Source organism: Pleurodeles waltl, chromosome 1_2 (assembly GCF_031143425.1).
Source record: "Pleurodeles waltl isolate 20211129_DDA chromosome 1_2, aPleWal1.hap1.20221129, whole genome shotgun sequence".
In the NCBI taxonomy this organism is placed as follows: domain Eukaryota; kingdom Metazoa; phylum Chordata; class Amphibia; order Caudata; family Salamandridae; genus Pleurodeles; species Pleurodeles waltl.
Window position 1 is genome coordinate 300,204,752 of NC_090437.1, and position 23,065 is coordinate 300,227,816.

The 23,065-nt window shown below is 44.8% G+C and overlaps 1 protein-coding gene across 1 annotated transcript in view; it reads right to left on the reverse strand.

Moving 5' to 3' along the window:
* The window catches only part of LOC138299846 (broad substrate specificity ATP-binding cassette transporter ABCG2-like), a 322,474-nt gene that overhangs the window by 140,762 nt on the left and 158,647 nt on the right, over positions 1 to 23,065 (reverse strand). The window contains exon 10 of the mRNA XM_069238476.1: positions 6,125 to 6,207. Coding sequence (XP_069094577.1) covers positions 6,125 to 6,207 — 83 coding nt within the window. The remainder of the gene's footprint in view (positions 1 to 6,124; positions 6,208 to 23,065) is intronic.

The window sequence follows — 23,065 nt, forward strand, 5'->3', positions numbered from 1 at the left end:
GGATAAGCTGTATTTTACCACCTCACCCAGTGTAAATGGTTGTTTGTAACTGGAACATCAAACAAAATCACTGTTTTTGGCTGGAATTGTAGTGGCATTTGTTGACATCTCTAAAGATGAGAACAACACAACAACATAAAACAAAGCAAAATAACACAACGAAATATTCAAAACACAACAACCACACTGCCACACAACAATAACAAAATGAATTAATACAGCACAAGAGTTAAAAAACATAACACACTACTACTGCAACAAAACACAACACAAAATATATGAAACAAGTTACCTGTAACTGCAATGCTCCAGCTAGTTTATCTTTCATAGGTTCATATTTGGATCATTCCCTGACTCAAGGGGGGGGGAGGGGAGACCCACAGTAACCTTCTCACAACAAATATCTCTTAATAAATGCATGAAAAGCATGTTTTCTATGTCACTTTATCATCCAAACTTCCTCAGGGGGAAAGACCTAAGCTTTAGCCAATGAAGACCACTCCCTTACCCCAGAGGCCACAAACCTCAGATCCTGTAGCACAAGAATATAATAAAAATAGATAAGCCTAATGCAGGGAGGATGATGGGTCACAACAGAAACTTTAAAAGACACACACTGGAAAACTGCAGTAACAAGTATGCAACTTGTTTTTCCACTAGGACTGGAACTTTACATCCTTGAATCAAAATAGTGGGCAGCCTATAAGAAGAGACAGAACTAATAGAATAAAATAACAAATTGCAAAATCCATTTGAAGAATGCATGTACCAACATTTTTCATGAAATTATAATGGAAAAAACTCAGCTACTGAACCAAATTGCATAAAATGACTTGTCTACCCGCAGACTCTCTAGACACTTCCACTTTGAGGCAATAATGTACCATGAAGGTGTGCAGTTTTTGCATGTCACAACTCCTCATACATCGGAAAAAGGAACTTTGGCAAACAGAGATGCAGTCATTGCCATCTCTCTTACTGAATGCACTAATTTAATAAAATTGATCATATGACCAGCTTTACTATGACAAATGGTAATTGTTGCTGCTATCAATCTGACCATTCTTTGTTTTGATAAGAGTTAGGTCCTTCAAGGATGACCAGATCTTTAAGACGATCAGTTCTCTTGAAAGTGTTTCATCTGTCAATGTACAATTTGAGACACCTTTGTATGTCGAGCAATTATAGGGATTTTCCTGCATCAATTGTTGGGTTCTGAAAGAATGTCTTCAAAATCTACTGGTTGGAAGACTGACATCTAGGGTATTAACTCTGGATTAGTGTTTAGCACGAATCTGACCATGTAACTTGTCATAAATGAGTCTTTACTAGTAAATGTTTCCAACTTACTCAACCTCAGGGCAGAGGTTAAAATTACCAGAGTAGCTACTCGTTATTGAGTTCTTTTTGGCTACCAGTGTTTTAAGAAGATATAGGCGGTCATTCTGACCGCGGCGGGCGGCGGGCGCCGCCCGCATTGCGGTCACCGCCAAATGGCCGCTCCGCGGTCAGGAGACGCGGATGCCATTTTGGCTTTCCCGCTGGGCCGGCGGGCAACCGCCAAAAGGGCGCCCGCCGGCCCAGCGTGAAAGGCCCTGCAACGAGGAAGCCGGCTCCGAATGGAGCCGGCGGAGTTGCAGGGGTGCGACGGGTGCAGTTGCACCCGTCGCGATTTTCACTGTCTGCAAAGCAGACAGTGAAAATCTTTTTGGGGCCCCGTTAGGGGGCCCCTGCACTGCCCATGCCAGTGGCATGGACAGTGCAGGGGCCCCCAGGGGCCCCACGACACCCGTTCCCGCCATCCTGTTCCTGGCAGTAAGAACCGCCAGAAACAGGGTGGCGAGGGGAAAACCGGCGGGAAACCGCCGGTTCCCCTTTTCTGACCGCGGCTTTACCGCCGCGGTCAGAATAGCCCTGAAAGCACCGCCAGCCTGTTGGCGGTGCTTCCGTGGTCCCCGGCCCTGGCGGTCATGGACCGCCAGGGTCGGAATGACCCCCATAATGTCCTAAATACCCCACTAAGAAGCTCCCTGATGAACATTTCTAAAAATAAAGGCGTTTCCGCAGTCCTTCAGATCAGGTTACAGCCTAACAGAGCACACAAATGGAACTGAATGTGAGCGTGTAGTAAATAAGGCAACATGTGATGTCGATTTTGATGCTATTGGATGGAGTCTTTGGGTTACACACCTCAGAAAGAACTTCATAAATCTAGCTTGGAAAGTCTTGTTTGTTGAAGCTGCTCTTTATTGGGACAAACTACAATGACATTCAGGTTAAATATTTAGGCTAGACAGTACCAGATGTTTAGGAGCCAAGCTGATAATTTGAGTTTATGTCAGATCATGATGGAAGATTTACCCTGAGCTCTTGGTCAAAAGATTTTGGGCCAGATGTAGGTAGGTTTCCTTTTGCGAGTTGCAAATTGTGAGTCCCAACGACTCGCAATTTGCAACTCGCAAAAGGAAATGCAGAAAGGTGTCTCAGACACCTTCTGCGACTCGCTAAGGGGTCGCAAAGACCCACCTCATGAATATTTATGAGGTGGGTCGCAGTTTGCGACCCCATAGCGAGTCTAGGCACTCACGGGGATGGTGGCCTGCTGGGGACAGCAGACCACCATGTCCGTGACTGCTTTCTTAATAAAGCAGTTTTTTTTCTTTTTCTTTTTGCAGCCCGTTTTCCTTAAAGGAAAACGAGCTGCAAACAGAAAAAAAAAAAACATTTGTTTCGGTTTTTTCAGAGTAGGCAGTGGTCCATAGGTCTTGAGCTTAGTCTCATAAGAATTGGAATGTTGTAACATTTTGCTTGTTGATGTAAAACGTCATGGTTGTATTGTCTGTTTTTACCAAACCCAATCTGCTTGCCATTCTTGTAGTGAAGGACTAAAGACCTCTTTTGACCACTTTGAGTTCCAACACGTTGATATGGAGCTGTTTCTCTTCTTGGGCCCAGTGACCTTGTCTCTTCTATTCCTTAAGAAGGACACGCCAAACCTCTAATGAAGGGCCTGTCATGACAAACTGTATAGCTTCTTGATGGCACAGTGATATGGTGGCGTTAGAAGCTACACTTAGGTTGAGCTTCAAAAGCCACCATATCACTGTATTCTTCATTTCTAATGTGATTTATATCCCGTTGGTGAATGGTCTCGTGACTTGCAACCTATCTGTGTCCAAAACCTGATAAAGAGGATGCATGCACAGAGAGCAAAAGGATGTCAGTGTAATGCTTCCATTTTAGATTTGGAAGTGTCTCAGCCTGTACACTCTTTGTTGTCAAGGGAGAGCCTTCCACAAGTTTGTATCCTGGTCTGCTCCCAGGAATTGCATGATTGTAAAGAGAATGAGGATACATTTGGTGAGTTCAGAGAAAGGCCTAAATTGTGTAAGAGTTATGCAAGTGTCTTTGGATTACTTAGTTTGCAAAGAACATAATGAAACTCCTCTGATGAGACAGTCATGTAAGGGAACACTTGATGAGCTTCACATTGAAGGAAGGCTACCACTAAGGCCATGCAACTGGTAAATTTCTTAGAGCCAACATTAAACCAAATGGGAATCGTATCCATCTCCCTCAGTCTGCAGGAATTTGCAATGCTTAGGGGAAAACCTGGATGTGAAAATAAATGTTGTATAGTTCTATGTAACACCACAATAATAAAATCCTTCTTGAATCAGCCAAATCACCTCTTCTTGTGTGACCATATTCGAAGACTGCTTCCTGAGGAATCTGTTTAGCTGAGGAAGATCTACAGTGGGACACCACTCCATGTTCTTCTCCCTTGCCAGGAAATCTCTGGAGTAGAGTCCATTTTTCCCTGGCTTTTGGGAAAGGTTTGAGGGCCACTTTCTGAGACATGGTAAGTATTTCAGACTGTACTAGATAAAGATAGAGATGTACCATTTTTTGGTTGCCAAAGAAGTTACCATTGGATAAATTTCAACATATGGTGGAAACAAGCCACTGCTAGTACCCTTTTGTCCCATGTTATGGAATCCCAACAAGGGAAGCAGCATGATGCCCTTTCCTCATCCGAGCTCTACAAGGAAGGATTGCAGTTCATGGTAATCAGCACTAGTCTGAGGTCAATGCCAGCATGTGTCCTGCTGTCTAGTTTGTGAGTTACATTTCTTTTTTGCTGCTGTTTGTACTAAAAGGACCATGGCGTGGTCTGGGTGGGAGTTAATACTGACGTCTGTAGAAGTCTGATGCTGTTATTTTTGTGGCTGGTATAGTTGAAGTTAGTTACATTCTTGAAACAATAAGAGACCCTTGCCTCTCGCTCTTCGAAAGAATATTGACTGATAATATTTTAAAACACTCAAAGCGTGCTGCCCCTGTCTCTGCTTTAAATGACTAAAAAGCCTTGTCCATGGGCATGGCTTATCTAAATAGGGCTTCTCCATCAAAAGGCATATTTATAATAAGATTCTATCCTTCATGGTAAAATGAAGTACACCATAACCAGACTTGATGACTGAGTACTGTAGCTCACTGCTGCTGCCCTCTCTCACTCTTTCAAGGTAGCTTTCAGCTCTTTCATGTCTCCCAGATTCATTTTCAGAAAAGGGGCACTATATTAACATCCAACAATGGCCAATGTGCCCAGTGACTTAACAGATGTTCCAGCCACTGTGGAAAACATGTCACTGAAACTATCTATTTTATTACCCTCATGAGCAAGAGTAACAGTAGAGGGTAAAATGGGATTTCGGAAATATTTTTACGAACGGACAAACCAAGGGACTGTGAGCAAACCACTAACATCTCCCCTGAAATTGTCAAAAGATAAATAAAATTTGCTTGGGCATATATTGTGCTTTCCAGTGATTAATTCAGGTTTTCACTGCAGGCAACTAAGACAGCAGTTTTTTTTCCTGACGCATCCTTTCTTTAATATGTAGGAAAAAAGGTATGAGACACATCCTGTTGTTAATATGTAGGAAAAAAGGTATGAGCAGATGTACATTTTGCACCGGATTGGGTCACAAAACAGGCAAACTGGCACAAAATGTTCATTTTTAAGTTACTTTTCAGCTCAAAACATATTTTGCACTTGAAAGATGCCTGAAAGTAGCACAATGTAATGTGTTGCGCTATTTCGTGTTACTTTGTGATAAGGACGCGTTCCATGGGTGGCAGTTTACATGGTTGTTCCCATGCAGCCGCCTATGATTTTCGATGCAAAACCCCATCTACTAACATTAGACATGGTTTTGCATTAAAAAAGGCCTCTTTGAGGCAGGTGCAAAAAAGAGAAATGTTTTCATTTATCTAAACTTGTCTGATTTACATGTTAGCTGCATTGTACAGGTCACATCCAAAGTGGGAAAACAAATCAAGTTTGTCTAGGCACAGTATTTTGTACAGTAAGGGCAACCTCTCACAAGACTCATGCACACACCATTGTACTATGGTGCAAAGATGTGAGCATGTTGTTTAGTACCCTGATTGTGGGCCAGCGCTAAAGAGAAAGCACGGCAGTGCCATCTGCTTGTAGATATGCTCTCTTCCTCTCCCTCAACCATGCGCAGCAACTTATGGTGCTGCGCTGCTTTCCATGACATGTTGCTTTAACTAAAGTAAGTAATAAATAAGGTTTCCTGTGACTTGCTCAAGCAGCACATCTCTCGCTAAAATAAAATCATATTTATTAACCGTTATCAGTGCCTAATTTGGGCCGGTGGCTTCCAGTGCGCACCTATGACGGTCTGCCATTTATCTTATTTAAGATAATCACAACAGCAGGTGTATATAAATTCAATATACATTAAAATGACTAATACCCATCACCCAACCTATTCTTATAGCTTTGGGGGCCTGGATAGCCTGAATTGTCACACTTTTAGGAGTGTGATGCGTAGTAGTTTTGTTGGTAATGTCACTGGCAGCGCTGGCGGGACAATGGGTGGAGCAAGCTGCAGTGGCCCCCTGACAAGCGCTGTGGCATTTTTTTTTATTTTTTATACAAACTAAGCACTGATATTCAGCTGTTGAGGACGAAACCAGTTTTACACTATTTACAGTTTATTCAAAATTCTAGCTTCTGTATAACTTCAAGAACTTGGAGCTCCTTTTGATCAGGAACATGCATTAGAAAAATAGGATTTTATGAACGCACCTGTTCTGGCTGCCAGATTGATCCGTCTTCACGCCAAAGAATATGCAACCAACAATTATTGAAAGAATGATAGTGACGATGATCTAAAACAGATGAAAACATTTTAATATTTGATTTGACTACAGTAATTCAAACTATAGTCCTACACAATGAAGATGTGTTTAAATATATTCTCCCAAATTATGAAAAACGCCAACTATCTCCCGTTTAATCAAGAAAACAGAACTCAGTACTTTTTGCAGTATATCATGTAAAACAGTTTACCAGTCATACCGGTCTCAAAGTAAACATGTGTACTAGTAAGAGATAGCCAGGTCAAGGAATGAATTCCAGGTCTAAACCACAGCATCCCTTGGAGCAGACATGGCTACCAAGCCCCACAAAATGCAGCCACTGAAAAAGAAGATCAGCTCGAGACAAGTGATGAATTGCTTTAATGAAAATGTCCATCTGAAAGCAAATAATTTTCAGTGACATTGTAACGTATGGTTGCATTTCCATAGGGCCTTCCTACCTTTTTTAAGACTTTAATGCGCTTTCTAATGGTCGAGTATGTAGATCGTTCTTTTGTTGGGCATGGTGGCAGAAAAGTGTTGCAAAGGCATTACCCATGAAGAGAGGGTTTTGAGTCTTTTGGTGTTGTCTGCGAGTTCTGGATACAGGGACGTAGCTTGGACAGTATGACTGGGGGGGAGGGGTGGTTGACAATGCTTCATTTGTAAAGAAAATAAGTGCCGGGGCGTTCGTCAGGAGGCCACTGCAGCCTGCACCATCTACTGTTCCCGCCAGCGAAGCCAATGACAGTACCAACACAACAACTAACCATCACACTCCTACAAGTGTGACAATTTAGTCTATTCCAGGTCCCGCAAGCTATAAGGAAGGCTTGGGAGGCAGGTATTAGTCATTGCAAATGTATATAGAATTAATAAACAACTATTGTTGTGCTTGCACCTAAATCAGGCAGACAGCACCATCATGTGGCAGAATGTGCTGACAATTAAGTGCGGGTGCCGAGCACCGGAAACCACCGGTTCAATTTAGGCACTGGTGGTTGAGATTCAGATTTCCAAAACAAAAACGCTCATATAGCTTGTTAAACACATTATATGAGAAGCAAGACTTGAGAGAGCTTAAGGGGCAGTGAAAAGAGAGGGGTGTGGATTGTTAGGATAACTTAAAATGCAATACTTTTCAAACTAATCACCAATTATAAGGTCTTCAAAATATCGAAGGGCAAGTGTGTGTGTTTTTGTCAGTGTGGGTAAGTACGCCCCTGCCTGATATTGTCATCCAGACTTGGTCATGTGCAAGGAGCAGAATGTGAAAGCAATGTGAGGGAGGGCTTACAGTGCAGCGTACACAATGGAGTGTGACTTGTAGTCACAGAATCAGCTCGAATTGTGCGAGCAAAACATTTTTATTGCTGTTCAGAGTAGTTGCGGATGATCCCATTTTTTTTCAGAGCTTGTTCCAAGGCTTTCACACGTCTGGACAGGAGAGGAGGTTCTGTCAGGTTGAGTTTATTAGAAGTTTACTCCAGAGTGACAGCAGCCCATCAAGGCACTGTTAAGTCACCATTAGCACATGGAATCCACCTAGTAGCAATATAAGCCAATGGATGGAGTTCTATCGAGTGAGCAGTCTGTCTAGGACCAACAGAAGGCCACTGTTAAGCAATTAGCAATGTAATGTGTGAAATCCACATGGGGCAACAAAATGCTAACCACTAGAGATGCTGTTAATTAAAGCCACCAGTCCTGCAGATGCTATTCAGTCAACAGTAATTTAGAAAATGGAGACAACACAGAAGAGAGAGACGCCCAATTTGTGAGGAAGTCATTAAGCCAGCAGTAAAACAGTAACTTAGGTTAGAGGTGAATGTTATTGTCAAAGGTTTTTGTCGTCTACCCAGCATCAGAAAACTCATTATGGCCACAGAAGTAGGTTGATGCAGTCGGTTCCGAAGTGGAGTAGCAGCAACCCACGAGACCAGGGATATCAAAATAGTAGAACTATATGTGTATGTCAATCCAAAAGCTGAAAAGTAGAGCCATTGTCCCAGGCGTTGTTAAGTACATATTGAGCAGAAAAGGATAGAATTTGGAAGAAAGAAGATCTATAGATAAGAGATGCTGGGGATGGACAAGGGAGATAAAAGGGTAGACATGCAAAAGTTCTGGCAAAAGGACCTTTCAGGCCCATACTGGGAAATACCACTGGAGCACACCATTGGCCTTCTGGCCTTTACCTGGCCAACTGAGCTAAGCACACCAGGAGAAGGATTGAAGTGTTTAGTTTAGCCAATCAGAGAGGTGGGGTCATATGGTGGAAAGGCCTACAAGGGAAGACTGTGATATGATTAGGCAGCCAATGAGATCCTGACCACGTTCCTATGAGACTGGAGGGCGAGAGGGCCATAGGAAAAGGGGGTAGCTCTATAGCACATTACAGGAGTGAACCTGTAGAGGGAGTGGAAGGACCGGAAAGAGTGCCGAAAACAACTTCAATATAATCTTATTAAATATAGTGACTCCAAAGTTGCGTCTCATCAACTTTAAAAATAGAACACTTGCCTTCTGCACAATATCAATTACAAATTAATGCCTATAAAGGTCTACTGGACTGGTCTTTACACTTTTCTTCAGGCACTTTACTTAGCTATAGTCACCCTAAGTGTATAAGTGTGCATACCATCAGGGCCACCAAAGCCTCCAGATAGAGATGAGCTAGATGTTTCTTGACCATTCCAACTGCTATGGAAGTAAATGGCACACAGTCAAGACAGACTAAAGCCTGGGATAGGTTAAGGGCTGGAAGGGGAAATGTGTGATACAGGACTGGAAAGCAGACAAACAGCGTTGGCCATGCCCAAGAAACCTGTAGTTTCAACATTAATTATACATACATTGTCCTCATCCCACTCCTTATTCACTAGGCATACTAATCAAGAACACTTAGTATTGAGGCCAGATCCAGATAATGCACAAAGCCATGGCCTGCCAGTACTTGCCACTGCATGTGTCCATGTTATAGGGAAACCTCATTCTTGTCCCAACCTAGAGAAACATTAATTTCCTCACTGCAAGCAAAAAATACTTTATGAACATTCAAGACAAATCCTCTTGTAGACTGCCATTGAAACCCCTGTAAGAGGGGTCCTGGAATCAATTATTACTGCAGACCTAATCAGTCCAGAGTGTGTCGCTCTACGTAAAATGACAAGTTCTCAGTGACAAATGTGATTACCATATTTGCATACTGAGACAGTGTTACATACTTTCAGGCAATACAGTTTAGCCTGCTTGATGGAAGGCTTAAAGGTATCACCACTTCTTAGGTTTATGAAGGTTGAGAAATCGATGCCTAAACCAGGTCTGAATTAAAAACAAGAAATGCGAGAGGACAGCCATTAAGAGTCCTTACACTTAAAGGAATCCAAGTCATTCAATCATTAAGGCAAACTACAGAATGAGGATCTGTTATTCACATATTCCATATTCTTCAAGGGCTGATCTCACAACAGCCACAAAACTAAAGGTAGCCACTATGCCAAAACCAGGGACTTGGACAAAGAAAGACAATAGAACTTCAAAGCAACCGGGCCACCAGCAGATCCTCATTGGTCTATACTTTCCAGGGCTCTTTCTGATCAACTTGAAGAGCTGGCTGCTGTCTCCAGAAAAGCAAGATCAGAAAGCCACATGACCATCTACTTTTACTTATTCCTGCTTGCTGTGAAGGCTGTCAATTCCTGTTGCAGAGCAACCTCCAAATGGAATCTTTTAGGAGGACTCAATCTCAATTTTGCAGGTGGTGATGAAATCACATTTAACCTTACTATAGGATCTACCGACTGGAAATACTGGCTTGCCTTAAGTCTAAGCACCTGCAGAGATGGTTTCATAACAGCAATTCTGAGAGACATACTGCTTAGTCAGGTTTTCAACTAAATATCCTGATGAGCAGGAGCGCAACCAGTCAATAGAACCGAAGTTGAAGCCAGTTTACACTGCCAACAGTTTGTATTACTGTGGAGACTGATAGCCATCAAACTAGCTTCTTTAGATGGTGATGTTTGGCTACAAAACTTTCATGCCCTAAAAAGAGAATCATCTTCAACCACAAGAGTCTTTACAAACCAGATACTAGGGTTGATGGCAACCAGTAGAGTAATTCACCTCTATATGTATTCAAAATATATAGAATGGTTATAAGCCTTTTAAAATTGACTGAAACAGTGTATATAAATCCATCAAGGAGGACTGAAAAGTGATGGATGTCCATTCGCTTGTCTTCAGCCTTGGGAACAAAACTTGCAGAAGACTGGGCTGAGAAAATTCTGTCCACCCAATTGCCCTCAGGTGGATCCTACATCAAAATGAATTGTGTGATAGATCACTGAGTATTGAATCCACTTGAACAGGGTAAAGAAATTGAACCCTTTTCACTAGTATAACTTCCTGCTGCCTTGCTTTTCAGCATGATTTTCTTACATGTCATTTGTGATCACCTGATCTTCGAAAGGTGGGACGTCTAGTCACATGCAGGCACCATCAGTAAATTTCGAATAATACCAGACTTGGGGGGTCATTACGACCTTGCCGCCCGCCAAGATCTGACCGCCGTGCGGCCGCACCCCCGCCGCAGCCATTTGGAGATCCCCGCCGGCCCAGCGGAGATCACGGCCGCAACATAGGAGCCGGCTCCAAATGGAGCCGGCGGTGTTGCGGCCGTGCGACGGGTGCAGTTGCACCCGTCGCGCTTTTCACTGTCTGCATAGCTAACAGTGAAAAGCTGCATGGAGCCCTGTCAGGGGGCCCCTGCACTGCCCATGCCAGTGGCGCTGCCCAGGCGGAATATCACCGCCGGGGCAGAGGTGGTGGAATACCGCCGGCCCCTGCGGTGTGACCGCGGCGCTTCCGCCGCAGTCGAAATAGGCCAGGAAGCACAGCCAGCCTGTTGGCGGTTCTTCCGTCATTTTAGCCCTGGCGGTCTGGTACCGCCAGGGTCAAAATGACCCCCTTGTTGGTCTTAACCCCCATTTATGTTCTCAGGAAGCTCTTCAGCCTGATATAGGACTGATCTTCTATCACTATGCTTGAAATCCTGAGCTCACTAGTGCAGATTCCATCAATCCAATCTGGCCACAAGAACCCCCTTTACCTGTCTTACTACATCTAGTAGATCTTGTAGTCAGTATGGGAAGCTTAGGAATTTAGTACTCCCTCATGACTGGCTTTTTTGTTTATGAGAAATTCAAATGCACCCCACAACATGGGCTGGCACATTGGATAAAAAAGTCCGTCTGCACACATTTAGCCCAGTATTTGAGAACATATCTCCACAGCGTTCCCCTTCGTCAGGGAAGCAAAAACGTGTGAATGAGGAGATTCCATAGGTTAAATTCACTTACCTATTAGTTGGCATGCAGTAAGAACCTTGTAGACCCTGCTGCATAAGACCTAGTCTGTCAAAATAGTGTCAATTTTTTTTTATATTGATATGTCCTCTCTTACAGTTTCCCCCACCTGGAAACCCTATCTTGTTACAGCTTTACAAGCATACTATTGGATTGCTTGTGAACTGTCCACAGTAGGAAATCTTTGCCGGTTCAAAGGAATTCAACATGGATGTATATTTTGCAACCTTTCTTTGTGAATCTGCCCAAAGTGCACACCGTTATCACACATGAGTGCATTATGCTCCTGATCATACAACTGCTGCACACTTGGTTCAAGTAGTTAGAAGAGTCAACAAGTGCTGCACAGAATGCATAGCCCAGCAGAACCAGCTTGCATGCATGCATGCATGCATGCACCAACCCCAGAGCAGCAAGCAGGTGTAACAAGTATACCACCCACTTCCTGGATGACCTTTGCCAGCAATCACCATAGAAACAAACTGCTGTCTAATGTACTGTGTGCCTCCTTTTACAAATTCAGTCCAGCAAGGCTAGCATCATAACTGCCTGGAAAGCTTCCCAGAAGTGCAGTCACTGTAATAGTCACTCTAAACCACACTCTCTCCTCTTTCTGAAAACAGTGTCTTTCCGACGACCCTCTTAGGGCACACTCTCAGCATTTGGATGCCAAGTGCTATTAAATACTGCTCCCTTGAATCAGTATTTTAGATGGGCCATCTAGGGGCAGAGGAAGGTCAAAGACCAGCAGGGATCCACCAGCACCAAGTCAACTATCTTCCAGCATACAGGAAAAATCTAAATGGAGGTTGGAGTAAAGGCCTAGCCTCCTCCTGATCCTAGCCTTGAAGTCCTGTGCTCCTATACTGCATATGAAGGAAGGGGTGGTGGGGAGTTGGCCTTGTACCTGGAATGTTTCAGGCCATTTGGTTTTATGCAGTCACTTATATGGCAGGTACAGGTCAACACACTCCTGGCTATTGGTTAAGACCATGTACAGCTGTATGTACTACACTTAATTGAAAAGGTCACATTCAGGGCATGAAAAGTACTGTTAGATCCCCCTTCAGAGGGCCACGGGGATTCAGGAGGCTACTGGGCCCAACCATTGTGGTTGAGGCCTTTTATTCCTGATGTCTCAGGCCCGGCCTACTATGCATCGTTAGCAGCTGGGCAAAGTACCCCTTCTGCATTTGACTGTCAGTAGTAGCCTTGGATGAGCAGTCAGAAGCAGCCTTGGGGGAGAGGAGTTGGTGGGGGGGTAGAGATAGGTTAGTAAACATTCCTCATAACTCAAAGCGCACTCAACAATGTCAATAAATCAATGTTCAGCCAAACACTTGCTTTTGTATGAAAAATAAGTATTTTATTCTAACTCTATGCATTCAAAGAGATAATGAAGTTTGTAAGCAACAACACATTTCCCTTGAAGTCGGGGCTCTAGTGTTTGTCTGGCAAATCCCTGTCCCACCCTCTTCCTTGCAATATGGTTGGGGTTATTCCCCATTCACTGGTGGCCGCATCCAGGGAATTACTCAAGAGCCCCCCTCTGACTCCGAGGAATTAGTCAAAAATATCAATGGTGACGCAGCATCTTCGGCAGCGAGTCCCCCAGGGACCAATAGCTCCCAATTCAAGCCTTACCTGCAGCACAGAAGTGTTCAGGGTTTCAGTGGGTGCCCAGATTGCAGGCACTTACATGCTCTAGTCCTGTTCAGAGAAGTCAGGTTGCTCCCAGTAGACACAACAGCCTTCTGCAGGCAACACAGCAACCAACCCCCTGAGCGGAGCTGGCAGCTTCCTCAGTGATCAGAGAAGCTCTGAGCTTCCGTAGGCGTAAGGGGTAATCTTCAGTCTCCCAACTGGATCCCAGTGAAGGTGCAACGTCCTCCTCAGCATCCTCTGAAATCCTTGGTGATCGGTCTGCAGCAGCTCTCAATGCATGGACCTAACCCGCAGGTCACAGCTTCTACTTTTATAGGCAATGGCCTGAACTTTAGCAAACTGCAATACAGGCAGCCCCTACTGGCATACAGGTACTTGAGGACTAAGTTTCAGGGGCCTCATCCTCTCTTCTATCTGGAGCAGTAGTGATGACCTCCACAGTCACTGATTTCCAGGAGTCTGCATTTTCCTGTAAACTACATTTTCCTGGTCCCTGCAAATCAGAGTTGATCCCAGCTTCACTCCAAGACTTGTGCACAGCCTGTGCTCTGGTTAAGAAAGCTGACATTGTACAAGACCTAACAGCTTCTTGTCCTGGAACCAAGCTAGAGCAGTCAAATCATTGCCCAAAAGACATCCAGCTCCTTGCTTTTCCCTTACCCCAACATCAATCATGGCTGTCTTGACATTGAGCTTAATCTCAACCTGGCAAGCGGATATTCCATGCCCTCTCCACTGGCTACCAATCCTGTATCCATGATTGGAGGGAGCATCACTTCAGGCGTAAGGTACTTCCTCTCAACCATAGTGCTGAAGGCTCTAGTATCCCTCAGAGCAGGCATTTTCCTCCCACTGATACTACCTTCCTGCCCAAATCCCATTGTGCTAGGATGAATGTGCTTTAGAGCATCTGGGTCACTTTCCCAAATGTCCATAGCTACTAGGTTGAGTGCAACTGGTCCCTAAAGGGTATCTTCCCTAATGTGTAATATATTTGCTGCCTTTGGTGTTGCTGGGTCAAGTTTCTTCTCATTTAAAATATCCCACTTTGTAAAACTTCCTTGCCTTCCCTTCTTGTGATGCTCCTTTCTGGATACTCCATTACTATTCCCATGTTTCGTGGGCCCTATGCGAGTCCCATGAGAATTACTCTAGCCCTTACCCTTTGATAAGGAACCAGTCTGTAGAGAGTTATTTTCCCACTTCAGCTTAGAAATGTGCTGCTCTAGAACTTTGTGAACACCGTTAGCTACCCACTTGTGAGCTGAAGTAACGAGGTTTGTTGGAGTCTCTCTGTTAGATCCGACAGCTATTGCCCAAGTGGGGGAGAGCACTCCTCTTTGAGTCACTATGTCACCATCAACTGGTTAAGGGACAGAAAACACTTGGCCTCCATCCTTCTTAGACACTCATTCCAATCACGCAATACACTACAAATCCAGGTCTCAAACGGAACTCCATCCGCTCTCTAGCAGTCACAGAATCTCTGCAGGTGTTGAGCTGGCTTTAGCCCAAACCACCTGAGAGATACCTTCATTCACTCATAGACCATTTGGTCTGCCACATGAATCCTCCAAAAGGCTGATATCTCTTCGAATGACATGTATCCCATTAAGGCAGCTGCCTTAGACACCTCATTTAAGGCCTCCGCCGTACCTGCAACATCAAAACTCAAACCATTAAAAAACATTCTGACCTTCCACATGCACATGAATAAGATCTTCTAGAGCCTTGGCCATAATCTGGCCTGAACTGGCTGTAGAGTCACTTATACCAGAGGGAGTTGTCATTGCAGCCACCCTAAGTTTCTCTCTTCCATTTCCAGCTCTCTTTCCCTTTTCTTCTGTTTCTCTTCCATCTCCTGCAATGTCCTCAGGCCCATTCCTCCTAACTCTCCACCTCCTCTTGTTCCTGGTGAGCTAGTCCTAGCTTCTCCTTCTAATACTCTCTGGCTTTCTCATCTTCCTCAGCCTTAGGTTTCTACGGTATTGTAGAAAAGATATCTCTAGTTGGCAGTGGTTTGCAACCTGTCCAAGTCGGGACATTCACTCTAGTCATTGTAAGGGAGCTACACAGCTAAGATAACCCCTTCTCGCCCCCTTAGTAGTTGGCACAAGCAGTCAGGCTTATTTCTGAGGCAATATGTACAGTATTTACACATACACGCACACACACAGTAAAAACACCACAAAAGTACTCTACACCAGTTTAGAAAACTAGCCAATATTTATCTGAGTGAAACAAGACCAAATTGACAAAAATCCAACATACACAAGTCAAGATATAACTTTTTAAAGGTTTAAATGAGTCCTAGTCGATAGGAATCAATAGTTGTATCTTTTTAGCACAAAGTACCTGGAATGCGCAGGGGGAGGTGTGGTGCTGAAAAAGCAAGCAATGCATCGGTTCCTTACAGCGCAGGGGAGGTGATGCGTTGATTCTTTTCTCACAGGAAAGGCAATGCATTGATTTCAGTACACACAGCCTCTGTTCCTCAATGTGGTGTGGGGTCACTGAGAAACTGACGCCCAGGGATGACACGTGGAAAATCCAGACTCGCTGTGTGGATGGAGCCGTGGTGAAATAGGCACTGCATTGATTTTGCAGCCACGGGACAGGCGTTGCGTCATTTGTTCAGCTGTGGGACAGGGGCTGCATCGACTTCTCAGGCACAGCATGTCGGTGCGTGGATTTTCTCCTTTGGATCACCAGCTTGCACTTCTAATGGCCCAGGGACAGGAAATGGCACCAAATGGCAAGTCAGGACTCTCAGTAGAAAAGCACTGGCAGATGAAGTCTTTGATGTCCCTGAGACTTCTTAACAGGAGGCAAGCTCAGATCAAGCCCTTGGAGAACCTTGGAAAGCAGAATGTAGAAAGCAAAGTCCAGTCATTTCACTCCCAGGACAGAAGCTGCAAGCAGCAGGCCAGCACTGCAAAGAAACAGGCAGAGTGGCAGTCCCACCTACAGGTTCAAGCTCTTCTTCCTGGCAGAATGTCCTCAGTCCAGAAGTGTTCTAACTATGTGGTGTCAGAGGTCCAGTACTTACACCCATTTCTGTCTTTGAAGTAGTGTACAGGACCCTGCCCTTGCTCCAGACACGCTGAAGGAGGTTGGAGACTGCTTTGTGTGAGGACAGGCACAGCCCTATTCAGGTGCAGGTGTCAGCTCCTCCCATCACTCAAGCTCAGGAAGACCCATCAGGATATGCAGGGCACAACTCAGCTCCCTTTGTGTGACTGCCTAGAGTGAATACACAAACGGCCCAACTGTCATCCTAAGACCCAGACATGTATTCAGCCAGAATGGTTAAGCAAGAAAACGCCCACTTTGTAAAAGTGGGATTTTCAAACTTACAATTCGAAAATCAACTTCACCAAAAGATGTATTTTTAAATTATGTGCAATTTAAAACTGCACGCATAGACACTGCAGTGACAGGTCTGAGACATGTTTACAGGGCTACTCGTGTGGGTAGCACAATCAGTGCTGCAGGCCAAATAGTAGCAATTGATTTAGAGGCCCTGGGCACACATACTGCACTTTATTAGGAACTTACTAGAGCATATCCACTTTAGCATTGGTTAACAGTAGTAAAGTGCCCAGAGTCCTAAAGCCAACCACAACAAGTCAGACAAAGTAGGAGGAGGAAGGCAAAAGGTTTGGGGATAATCCTGCAAAAAGGACCAGGTCCAACACAACCCCCTTCCAGCCTAAAGCCAGGGTAAACTAATCAATACCTTAACCCCTTCGCTGCCAAGCCTTTTCCCCCTCCTGTGCCAGGCCTTTTTTGCCTATTTGGAATAGTTCTCGTTTCAGACCTCATAACTTTTTGTCCACATAAGCTACCCACGCCAAATTTGCGTCCTTTTTTTACAACATCCTAGGGATTCTAGAGGTACCCAGGTTTTGTTGGTTCCCCTGAAGGAGGCCAAGAAATTAGCCAAAATACAGTGAAAATTTCGTTTTTAAAAAGAAAATGGGAAAAAAGGGCTGCAGAAGAAGGCTTGTGTTTTTTTCCCTGAAAATGGCATCAACAAAGGGTTTGCTGTGCTAAAATCACCAGCTTTCCAGCTTTCAGGAACAGGCAGACTTGAATCAGAAAACCCAATTTTTCAACACAATTTTGGCATTTTACTGGGACATATCCCATTTTTATGATTTTTTGTGCTTTCAGCCTCCTTCCAGTCAGTGACAGAAATGGGTGTGAAACCAATGCTGGATCCGAGAAACCTAAACATTTCTGAAAAGTAGACAAAATTCTGAATTCAGCAATGGGTAATTTGTGTAGATCCTACAAAGGTTTCCTGCAGAAAATAACAACTGAAATAAAAAAGTATTGAAATTGAGGTGAAGAAAACAGCAATTTTTCTCTACGTTTTACTCTGTAACTTTTTCCTGCAATATTAGATGTTTGAAAGCAATATACTGTTACGTCCGCTGGACTCTTCTGGTTGCGGGGATATATAGGGCTTGTAGGTTCATCAAGAACCCTAGGTACCCAGAGCCAATAAATGAGCTGCACCTTGCAATCGGTTTTCATTCTATAGCGGGTATACAGCAATTCATTTGCTGAACTATAAAAAGTGTAAGATAGGTATCAAGAAAACCTTTGTATTTCCAAAATGCCCACAAGATAAGATATTGAGAAGCAGCGGTTATTTGCACATCTCTGAATTCCGGGGTGCCCATACTAGCATGTGAATTACAGGGCATTTCTCAAATAGATGTCTTTTTTACACACTGTCTTATATTTGGAAGGAAAAAATGTAGAGAAAGACAAGGGGCAATAACACTTGTTTTGCTATTCTATGTTCCCCAAGTCTCCCGATAAAAATGGTACCTCACTTGTGTGGGTAGGCCTAGTGCCCGCCACAGGAAATGCCCCAAAACACAACGTGGACACACCACATTTTTCCACAGAAAACAGAGGTGTTTTTTGCAAAGTGCCTACCTGTGGATTTTGGATTCTAGCTCAGCCGCCACCTAGGGAAACCTACCAAACCTGTGCATTTTTTAAAACTAGAGACCTAGGGGAATCCAGGACGGGGTGACTTGTGAGGCTCTCACTAGGTTCTGCTACCCAGAATCCTTTGCAAACCTCAAAATATGGCTAAAAAAACACTTTTTCCTCACATTTCGGTGACAGAAAGTTCTGGAATCTGAGAGGAGCCACAAATTTCCTTCCATCCAGCGTTCCCCCAAGTCTCCCGATAAAAATGGTACCTCACTTGTGTGGGTAGGCCTAGTGCCCGCAGCAGGAAATGCCCCAAAACACAAAGTGGACACATTACATTTTCTCAAAAGAAAACAGGTGTTTTTTGCAAAGTGCCTACCTGTGGATTTTGACCTCTAGCTCAGCCGCCACCTAGGGAAACCTACCAAACTTGTGCATTTTTGAAAACTAGAGACCTAGGGGAATCCAATATGGGGTGACTTGTGGAGCTCTCACCAGGTTCTGTTACCCAGAATCCTTTGCAAACCTCAAAAGAGATACATCCATATCTTGTGTTGGAGATGCAGCACCAGGGAATGTTTTTGAAAGTAACACCCCTGCACAATGTACCAGCACTGGCAGTTCCACACTGCAGAGCTTCAGATCGTCCTTTAGTCACAGCGACAGAAACATTCTCAATCTTGGGATATGTCTACACCAGTAAGAGTCACAGTGCATGGAGATGTCCTCTGGCTAGGAATATGTAATGGCCTACGGAGGATACTTTCACTTTTCCACACTGCAGTTTAAAATATACCACGATTTCATGAGTTGATCTGGGTCCCAAAGGATTTTCTACTAGGGCCTATAAGTGCTAGACAATATTTCTGGGGCAATGTGGTAGGATGTCTTAGGGATCTTTAAGATGGACACACAAACATTAAGGACACTAACAAATTTGGATAGTGCTACAATGTCTCCTACAGTAGGGTTAGCGTCAATAGCCAGCATACAAAAAAAGTTTATGGCACCAATATGTTCTCTTAGATGTTTTCAACAACAGTGTAGATAGGTTAAACCATGCTGCAAAAAAGAGAGAGGTACATTTATGCTTGCCGTGTGTTGAGCAAAGGAGAGAAACGTGTGTACAACAAATAAATGGAACACCATACTCTTCAAAACACATCTGAAAAATCTGCCTAGCTACACATCCCAAAGGACAACGTGCTTTGTGAGACAGTTCCACTCTATCTTAAGGGCTGAAGTAGCCCAGCAGTGGGTCATAGGCCTAGTAGAACATTCTTCCAGTCTGTGGCAGTCCATCCTAATAAAATACAAATAACTCAATGGAATCTGCCTGGGGACTGCCTGTCAGGTCATGCTGTGTACCACTTTCGCATCTCTTAAAGTCAATGAACAATAGTTTGTGGCGGGCCGCCATTCAGGCACAGCAGGAGTTATGGAAGGAGAGAGGATTTGGTCCTGTTGGCACGTAGTTCTGTGTGATGCAGGTACACTGTTCAGACTGGCCCATAGCATCTACTCCCCTATAGCCACTGACAGACTAATAACTGCATGATTCTCACACTATTTACTGGTCACGGTTTGAGGAGCATATTATAAGGAAAGTTTTAGTAATGGTAGGATGAGGAGCATGGAACCACTGAAAACGTTTGGATTCACAAATAATTTCCAACATATACAATGGAGAATGGGTGAAATTACTCAACCTAAAGAAAAAAGCGAAAAGGACAGTCTCTCATGCCCAGTTTATGCTGGAGTATCTTAGAGCCTGAGTTTTTCCATCAGGTTTTAGGGTCCGAAACGTGCCAGCCCTTTTTGTTGAAATACATAGATTTTTAGAGAAATGGTCACAAATAGCTAATAGGTGTGCATGTGATTGGATGATATTAATTGTGGAAACCACTAGGGAAGTGGTGGTTATCCTCAATCAAGATCTAGAGTTAGAAAAGAAAATCGTCCTTGAATGCTTTGGAAGAAGGAATCGGTAAGTTGGACAATATTAACAAAGAGTTATGAGGGTTTGATGAGTATTCAGTAAAGAAAAAAATGGACAACCTGAGGAAAAATATCAGGTGGTATACGCAAGAAATGGTATACTCTTACCTATCACCAACTTATTATCAGGAGTGGAATTAGGAAGTAGGGCAACAAGACTGGAACTTAAGGAGAAAGAGGGCAATAGTAACCTTCTCTGACACGTACTCCTCTGATTTGGAAGGAGATAGCTCAGGATTACAGCAGGATGCAGACTCAGGTCCAAGTACAGTAAGAACTAAACAAGAAGAAGGTCATCGTTCTCCTTTGGCGTCCCTCTTTTTTTTTTTTATCAAGGGGCTGCAACAGAGAACGGAGTCAATTTCAAAGGCAGGACACAGGGAGACATTAGCAGTGAGGGATACAAGACAGATTGAAGACTCTGGTCCGCAGCAGACCAACAGCAGAACAATGGAGATTACCTTCCGTTGTGTTCTATGGAAAGCGCGTGTTATAGGTGACTGGAGATTAAAACAAGTGAAAGAGTGAAGGGGTAAGTATGTGGGAGTGTGTGAGTTGATTGGATAAGGAGTGAGTTTTATTTGTATGGGAAGGGAAAAACATTGTGTGTATTTGATGAGGTTTTTGTGTAAAGTAAGATTGTTGAAACATTATGCAGCTTTCTGAGATATATATATTATTGTTGTGAACATATGCAATTAAGTTGCATATTGATATAAAAAATAAAATATTGTTGTGATTCATCTAGAGGGATGGTCAGGCCTAGTGTAGGAAGCTGGCCTGGTGTGTGGTAGGTACCTAAGGTATTTACACCTTATACTAGGTCCAAGTATACCCTATTAGTGAAGTGTAGGCAGTGTCTAGAAGCCAGGCTCTCAAGAGGTAGCTGTGGATGAGCAGCCAAGGTTTATCTAGGAGATATGCAAAGCTCATTTAATACCACTGTAGTCACACAGCACCTACACATATGAAAGAAAACACTCAGGGGGTGATTCTAAGTCTGGCGGGCGGCCTTCCCCCTCCAAAATACCGCTCTGCGGTCGAAAGACCGCTGAGGGTATTTTGGGTTTTGCACTGGGCTGGCGGGCGACCACCAAAAGGCCGCCCGCCAGACCAGTGCAAAACACCCTTCCCACGAGGACGCCGGCTCAGAATTGAGCCGGCGGAGTGGGAAGGTGCGACGGGTGCAGTTGCACCCGTCGCGAATTTCAGTGTCTGCAAAGCAGACACTGAAATTCTTTTTAGGGCCCTCTTACGGGGGCCCCTGCAGTGCCCATGCCATTGGCATGGGCACTGCAGGGGCCCCAAGGGGCCCCGCGACACCCCATACCGCCATCCTGTTCCTGGCGGGAGAACCGCCAGGAACAGGATGGCGGTGGAGGGCATCGGAAAACCGGCGGGAGACCGCCGGTTTTCCACTTCTGACCGCGGCCGAACCGCCGCGGTCAGAATGCCCAGCGGGGCACCGCCAGCCTGTTGGCGGTGCCCCCGTCATTTTAGCCCTGGCGGTCTTGGACCGCCAGGGTTAGAATGACCCCCTCAGTGTTACAAAAATAAAGGTACTTTATTTTAGGGACACAATTACCAAAAAGTACAAGAGAGGCAACCCTCCAATAGGGGGTAAGTAACATACTAGATATGCACACTAGTAATCCGAAATAGGCATAAATAGCAATAGACAATAGTGACCCTAGGGGAGCCCAAACCATATACTACAAAATAGAATGGGAATGCAGGACCCTCACCTAGGTAAGTGGAATGTGTAGAAGGGAACAGGAGGAACTAGGAAACCCCAAAGGTAAGTACCACAGTGCCCCCCAGCGATGAGGAAAAAAGGAGTAAGTTACTGGATTTTCCCCAAACCACCAAAAAGGAAGAAAAGGAAGAAAATGCAACACCCAGACAAGACTGCAAGAAACTAGTGGTGGATTCCTGAAGAGGAAGACCTGTGGAAGAAGGGTCCAGAAGTCGCAGGAGTGTCCGGTGGTGGCAGGAGCCACTACCCACCAGTCTGTGTTTGCAGGATTTGGTCGACGGTAGGAAGAGGGCGGTTAGCAATGCAGCCGTGGAACTGGAGAAGAGTTCCTGGAGAATGCAGTCAACGTACCACATCGGATGGAAGATTGCAGTTGGTCAGTGGGGTGGAAAAGCCACCAACAAGCCTTGGCAAAGGCAGAAATTGCGGTGAAGCACAAATGAAGCTGTCAGGGACCAGCAAGGTCCAGGAGGACTCAACCCACAGGGGGAGTCCTGGGGTCTCTTAGCAAGGCAAAGAGTCCACTGAAGAAAAAGCAGCCCCCCTCAGGAGACCCACGGGAAGAGGAACCAGGAGCCGCAGAGGAGCCCGCGCAGCACAACTGGAGAAGGGTCCAATGCCGCAAGAGAAGCACGCAGAGCGCTGTGCGTCATAGGAAGGAGGGCTGGGGCTACATGAAGCCTGAAGATCTCTTGGAGAAAATGCCAACAAGCCTTTGTAGCTGCGAGAGACGTGGTGCATTGTGGTACTGTCCTGCATGGGGAGGCAAGGGCTTACCTCTACCAAAGTTGGACAGCAGCCAGAAAGGACCAAGAGGACTACTCCGGACCACCACCCATGATGCAGGATACACGCAGCCCAGGATGAGAGGAGATCCACACAACCGGTCGTCGTTGCAGTTGGTGCCTGCAGATGTAGGGGAGTGACTCCTTCCCTCCAAGGGAGATTCCTTCTTCCTTCTCGTGCAGGCTGAAGACTTGCCACCCTCAGAGGATGCACAGCCGGGGAAATGTTGCAGAAGATGGAAGGAGCCATGGAAACAATGTTGCAAGCAGAGTCTTCATCGGGGATGCTGATTGTCAGCTCCTGGAGGGTCCAGTCGCAGTTCCAGTGGCCAGAAGTCGAAGTAGAGGTTGCAGATAAG